The sequence below is a fragment of the Pungitius pungitius genome, chromosome 11 (genome assembly GCF_949316345.1).
Source record: "Pungitius pungitius chromosome 11, fPunPun2.1, whole genome shotgun sequence".
Taxonomy (NCBI): domain Eukaryota; kingdom Metazoa; phylum Chordata; class Actinopteri; order Perciformes; family Gasterosteidae; genus Pungitius; species Pungitius pungitius.
Genome location: NC_084910.1, coordinates 20,361,811 through 20,368,452, shown reverse-complemented (window position 1 = coordinate 20,368,452; position 6,642 = coordinate 20,361,811). Strand labels below are relative to the sequence as shown.

Here is a 6,642-nt window from a genome sequence, read left to right as displayed (position 1 = left end):
TGTGTGTGTGTGTGTGTGTGTGTGTGTGTGTGTGTGTGTGTGTGTGTGTGTGTGTGTGTGTGTGTGTGTGTGTGTGTGTGTGTGTGTGTGTGTGTGTGTGTGTGTGTGTGTGTGTGTGTGTGTGTGTGTGTGTGTGTGTGTGTGTGTGAGGTTTGGAGCCAAGTGTCTAAACAATTATTACATGGAGTGACATTTAGTAGGGACGGTATGTCCCCCACCCCCCCCCCCCCCTGAGACTCTATGAAGCCATTTCATAGAGTCTCAAACGACGTCCCTTGGTCCTGCCGGGTTGCATTGCGAGTCCTTCAGATGAACAGAACAACCGGGTCCGGGTCCGGTCAGAGTATCACGGAGCTCAAGCTGCATCAGAAGGGTTTTTTCCAGGTGATTGTGCAGCTTCAGACTGAGGGGCAACAACAGAGATTCCCTCCTGGTTACGAGAGAGAGATGAAGACACCGAGGGTTCACTACAGTTCAACCGATCATGACTGCGCCCCCCCCGGGATTTTTCAGGGGGGGGACCGGCGTGAGCGCTGTGTCCATACTCCAGTTAACCAGTTAACGGGACCTTCCTAAGGTGGGGCTTTACCCCACGATCAGATTGCAGACAAGGAGGGACAGTGACCTTCAGAATACAAACATGTGGCCTCTGCAGGAAAATGAAATATCGCCCTCTACAGGTTGGGAGCCAGCAGCTGTGGGACGAATGGTTCTGGTATCGGAGGGGGGGGCCCTGTGGATGGACTCTGTGCTCAGAGGGCTTCAATCCCCTCCTGGGTGAGACGGAGGTGTGGGTCACCTCGCTAAAGAACACCAAACACAGTGTCTGAAGAAGGAGGTGACCCCGTCATTTTTAAAGCCCCGTTTTGCTCCACATGTTGTATCTAAACAGCGTAGTTAAGGAAACATTTGGCCCCAAATACGGTGGAGTTAACGTGAAAGAATCATCCCTCCGCTTACATTAATCCTTCATGTCTCCCAATGTTCGCCTCCATTTCACTTTCCCTCCTTCTGTCCTATTCTCTTCCATCCTCCTCCTCCTCCTCCTCCTCCTCTCCTCCTCTCCTCCCCTGCGGCTCCATTACGTAATGAACCAATAAGATAAATTACATCCACTACCATGAATAAAAGACCTTGCGTAAGAATGCCCCTCGCTGTGCTAAATCACCGATGGCCAAAGCTCTGCAGCATGACGCAGGGCTGATGTAAGGAGAGGGTGAGTCCCCCCCCCACAGGACTGGGAACTTGTAGTGATCTCGTGCCTTTATAGCATGGAGAGATGATTATTACCCGGGTCAATATCAGAGATGAGTGGCTGTATTGATGTGAGATAGTCAGTGAAAGGCTTTTTTTCTTTTTCTCCCCCGTCCTGCTGGGAAAAGACACAAAGAGCAAAAGAGATGCGTATTCCTGCCAGCTTCTTCCTTTAAAAGTCATAGTCTGTGTGTGTGTGTGTGTGTGTGTGTGTGTGTGTGTGTGCTTCATGTCTTTGGTGCAGTGCTGCCTCTCTCCCTCTGAACGGAGCTGAGAAAATATTAACCAGCTGTTTTGGACCAGCTATGTTTGGAATGTGTGTGTTTGAGAGCGAGGGACTATTATTACCTGCAGGGTGTGCCGACGGTCGAGTGCTGCGCCTCCGACAAACGGTCTCCAGTGGACAGGGACGACGAGGAGATGGATGATTGTACTGGGCAATGGTTCCATTAAGCCATCCCATATCGGATTGACACGTTTATGGGATTTGGCCAACTTCGAACTTCATAGATCACACAACAGCCACTCAGACTGGAATTATAGCATTTGGAATAAGCCACTTAGTCCCTCATGATAACTATATGTCTGAACTTCCCCATGTCCAGTAAATACCCAGCAGATTCTACACAGATTACATGTCTAGGAATGAGAGGTATGTCTTTCAAGGTTCAGCCCACTCCCGCCTCCAGTTGTTTTGAAAGTTAAATAATCATAATTTCAGACGAATGCCGAGTTAAAGGCCTGAAGGAAGGAAATCTGTCTGTGGAGCACGGCAGTTAAATCCTACATTAAATAAGGGACTTCAATTCCAACCAATTAGTTTGAAGATCAAGACATCTGAATGATGATTAATTAACTGCCTTAAACGATACATTGCATCCACCCAATTTCCTACATTAGCTCGACAATAACCAAAATATTAAAATGGATTTAATCAAAAACTTGATTTGTTTCCCATATAGAACTATTTGACCATGATAGAGCTACGAGCACGTTTAATGTGAGATACATTATACGCTTTGGGTCATTTTGTAAGAAGGGAACATTTTGGGTGCTGCAGTGAGAGAGACTCATAGATAAAATCACTTTTAAGAATTCTGTGGGCCCCAGTGGACCTTCACGATTAGTCAAGCAGCTCTTTCACCGAGAGAGAGAGAGAGAGAGAGAGAGATTGGGGAGGGGTTGTGGTGTGTGTGTGAGGGAGGAGGAGGAGGGGCAGGGGCACCTTTTGTGCAAATACATCAACCAGAAGACTGCCAGCAGCAGCATCAAATTTCGAGAGAGAGAGAGAGAGAGAGAGAGAGAGAGAGAGAGAGAGACGGCGGAGCAGCGTTTATTTGAAAGAAGAAGAAAGAAGAGTCGCTGCTGCCAGACTTCCTCTAAACCACAAACACGGTGACTTACTTTCCCCTGAAGAAGAAGAAGAAGAAGTTGGAGAAGCGGCCATGGACGGAACCTTTCTCGCGTGCACCTTGCTGCTCTGTGCATTTCAAGGTAATTCCCTTTGATACTTTCCGCTACATTTACCCCCCCCCCCCCCTCATGAGTTTGCAAAGCTGTCTCCGCGCTGCTGGTGGCGACTTTACTCCTCCGCGGTGTTGGAGGAGTTCTGTATTTGGTCGAGCTGGGGGGGGGGGGGGTCCGGAGAAACCTGCTAGCGGCGGAGCAGGTGAACCCGAGCGCGCACACTGCAGGGGGGGGGGGGGGGGGTAAAGACCGGAGCCGTCGGGTCCCCCCCGCCCCGGCCGCGGCCCACCGGCGGGTCTCCGCTGCCGGGACGTTTTAACGGGGGGGTGAAGGGGGGGCGCGCCGTCGTTCGTTCCCGGTTCAACATATTGAAGTGTCAAATAAAATCACCACCATTTGTAGCTGGTGTGTATTTTAAAAGACAAATCTACAAAATAAAGTTTCCATTATGTTTCGGACATCAGACAGGTGTCCTCTTCCTTTGCACTGGGGGGGGGGGGGGGGGGGGGGGGGGGGGGGGGGGGGGGGGGGGGGGGCTTTTATTTCGCCTGTCTGCAGCGCTTTGATGCGCGCGTCCTCCGCTGGCCGCGCGCCTCGCCAGAGACCCTGAGCCCATTTCTGTTGGAGCCTCACGTGATCCCCGTCAAAGTAAAGGTTGTGACGTCACGAGCAAAGCGGCTCTGGACGCTCCAGGCTGAGAGCTTATTATGGGCCCGGTTTTCTCCCATCAGCCCCCCCCCCCCTCCTCAAACAACCACCACAGAGGACTCTTTGATGCTGGTCTCTGTGGTCATCTTCTGAAAGTCCTGTCTAATTCCTGTCGCGGGATGAGCTGAAGGGCGGGGCGGTGGAGGGAGGGGGGCGAGGAGGGCGGGGCGGTGGGGGGGTGAGGAGGACGGACAGACAGACGGACGGACGGACGGACGGACGGGGGGGGGGGGGGGGTCATTGCCGTCCTCGCCCTACTGCTGTAAAGCTCTTTACTGTATATCAGCCCCCCCCTCCCTTCGCGTTCCACCTCCCGCCTCTGCACCAGTCCAGATCTGCTTTGGCAGAACCACTGCCCCCCCCCCCCCACACCTGGCGTCAGTGGTGCTTTGCTGGCTGTCTGTCCTCCAGGTGTCTTCTAAAAAGTTCCCTGTAATTGATGGCTGCCGTGTTGTACAGCCGCAGTGCTTTTGATTTAAAGGAGCAGTTCCAGGTGTGTGCCCCCCACCCCCCCATCCCCCCATCCCCCCATCCCTCCTCCCCTCCTCCCCCCACCAGGATGAAAAATCTGTTGGAAGGAAAGTCATTTCTTCCCTACAAAAGTAGAATTCTTCCGTTAGTAAAGTCGGGCCCTCGCATAGTTTGGTCTAATAATAGCAGCGCTGCTTGTGTCTCTCTGGGATTCTGTCCCACAGACCCACATTCTCACCATCACTGGTCACACGCACAAACCATGTCCCCTCTGAGCACGACGCTCCAGAGAAGCCATTTATTCTGTCCCCCGGGGGGGCGGGGACGAGCATCAGCTGACGGGCGGAGGGACGCGACTTCATCGCCGCATGGTCCTCAGTGAGGAAAGAACATCTCAGCGCTGAAAGGCTCTCAGAAGCACACAGAGACTGAAGTTGAAATACAATCCCTCCAACGATGTCACTGCCCCCCCCCCCCCCGCCTCTCCTCATTCTGTGGGATAAAAAGAACAAAGTGACATTAGGAGACAAAAGGAGAGTCAAAGGTCAGATGAGTTCAGAAGAGACTCCAAAGTGGCGGGCAGCCGGCGGAGAGAATCCGAGGTGTTAAAGTCTCACACTCTTTGTCTATGGCCACCTTAACTCCCGCAGTCATTTCCTCACTTTTCATTTTCAGCCCCCCCCCCCCCTTCTCCTGCCAGCGCCATTTCAAAAGTGCACCCCCTGGGGACCTGTGTAATTAGTATGGTATTAGGGCCAGAAAAAGAGCCATTTAGCCTCCAGGAGGAAAAAGGGGGAATTCTTTTACAGCGCGGCACTCGGTTCCGGTTCCTTGCAAGCGTGCACACGCGTTAGCAAGCAGCAAACGTGCATGCACATATACGGCACGCATTCCCTCACCAGGAGGGGGGTGCACTGCCTCAAATGAACACACCTGTGCGGCCACCCGCGCATGTGGAGGATTGTGAGGTTACGTACTGCTGGAAACCTGCGCTCATACAGCAGTGAGTGACAGATTGACGGGAGAGCAAGTCCACGTTTGCCCCCGTGTTATTTTTCCCTCTGAGGGGGGGGGGGGGGGGCTTGGAGTGGAAGAACTTCACTTATTGGGGTGATTCATCGCCCTTCTGCTCGTGTGTGTGTGTGTGTGTGTGTGTGTGTGTGTGTGTGAGTTACTGGTGCTACGGAGCACCGGGATGGAATGAGTCGCATTCCTCGCGACACGTCGGAGCTCGCGCTGAAGTGTGTGTGTTTGTTTGTCATCAGATTCTATGAGCGAGGGCTCCCCCCCCCCCACCCACCTCTCTCGCCGCAGGTTGCAGGCAGTAATCCGTGTACAAACAAGGGGCCACAATGTGGCCTCCGTCTGCACCGCTGAAGGTGCGAAGCCGCGTTTCGCCCACATCCGGGGTGCATTCTTGTGGTCTGACTGGGACCGACCGAGCCGAGCGACCGGGGGGGGGGGGGCAGTTAAATATTAGTCACTTAAGATCAATTGTGTTTGGCCCGGGTCAGGGAGTCCATTTAGTAATCATTGAGCTCAGGGGGGGGATTGTGCCAGTACAGCAGTGTGTATCAGGCATCAGTGCACGCGGGTAATCTTAAGTCAGGTTGGGAGGAACGACTTTGCCCCCCCCCCCCCCCACCACAGGCTTTTTGTTCTCGAATCCCTGCAGGAGCTTCAAAAGAACTGCAGCCTAAGCTGTGATTACCCCCACTTCCACTTCCACTCATACATAAACAAAAGGCCTATTTGCCCGTCTTTGTGCGTCTTTTCTACTCCGCCTTCTTTTCTTTTTAAAGCCCAGTTGTGTTTGTGTTTGTGCTCGCTGTGATTTTACCTGTTGCCTCTCTGCTCTTTTCGTGCATTGTTCACAGCTAATAACCCTAATCTCGCATTCACGGCCATCGCCCCCCCCCCCCCCCCCCCCCCCCACCGCCCACTCCGACAGATTTACGGCCACTGTTGAAGATTCAAAAATAACAATTGGCCCTCCTCCCCCCACTTGGCATGTTCACTGCTTCTCCCTCTCAGTCTCAGAAGAAGCTGTCTATAGAACGTGGTTTGGGTCTCATTGGTGGGAGTGAAGGGAGGAAGCAGAACAGAGGAGGGACCCGGAGACGGGACGGGAGAGGATTGCGGCCGACTGTCGCGAAGCCTCCAACGCAGTCGTGTTGTTCTGTTCTCGAGGGAGGAAGATGATGGTGGGGGGTGGGGGGGGGGCAATTTCAAAACGCAGCCCTGGAAAGGAGTCTCTGTTTGGATGTCCTTGTCCCCCGACGTATGCGCACGGGAGGGTGGGCGAGGAAAAATTGAAAAAGCTCTTTCGAGAGAGAGAGAGACGAGGTTAAGTGCTGCCAATCCATTTAGATGAAGAGTGCTGCAGACGAAGGCCCCCACCCCCCCCCACCGCCCCTGTCCCTCGCCGTCTTGTTGTCGGCACGGTGGGCATTTCTGTGTCGTAAAAAACACAGAAGATGGTATTGCTACTACTCCCTTTGGGTGACCGGCTGCTTTGATCAATCATGTAGCGTGCGACAGTGAAGGGGGAGGGGGGGGAGGGAGGGGAGGGGGGGAGGAGGGGGTGAAACGAACAAAGGCGATACAAGCGGAGATAGCAGCAGCAGTGGGGCTCAGACGGGCGGAGTACGTCCGGATTGACGCATGCCAATTAGGAATGGGGAAAGGCCTGGATCCGTTGCCAAGGAGATCATTTTCCTGGCGGTTGAGAGGAAATCCTAA

The 6,642-nt window shown here is 53.5% G+C and overlaps 1 protein-coding gene across 1 annotated transcript in view; it reads left to right on the top strand.

The window, feature by feature from the left end:
* The first annotated feature begins 2,484 nt into the window (after positions 1–2,484).
* bcam (basal cell adhesion molecule (Lutheran blood group)) overlaps positions 2,485–6,642 on the top strand; it is a 30,194-nt gene continuing 26,036 nt past the window's right edge. Inside the window, 1 exon segment of the mRNA XM_062565678.1 lies at positions 2,485–2,748. Within this exon segment, the coding sequence (XP_062421662.1) occupies positions 2,700–2,748 (49 nt within the window). The 5' untranslated portion in view covers positions 2,485–2,699.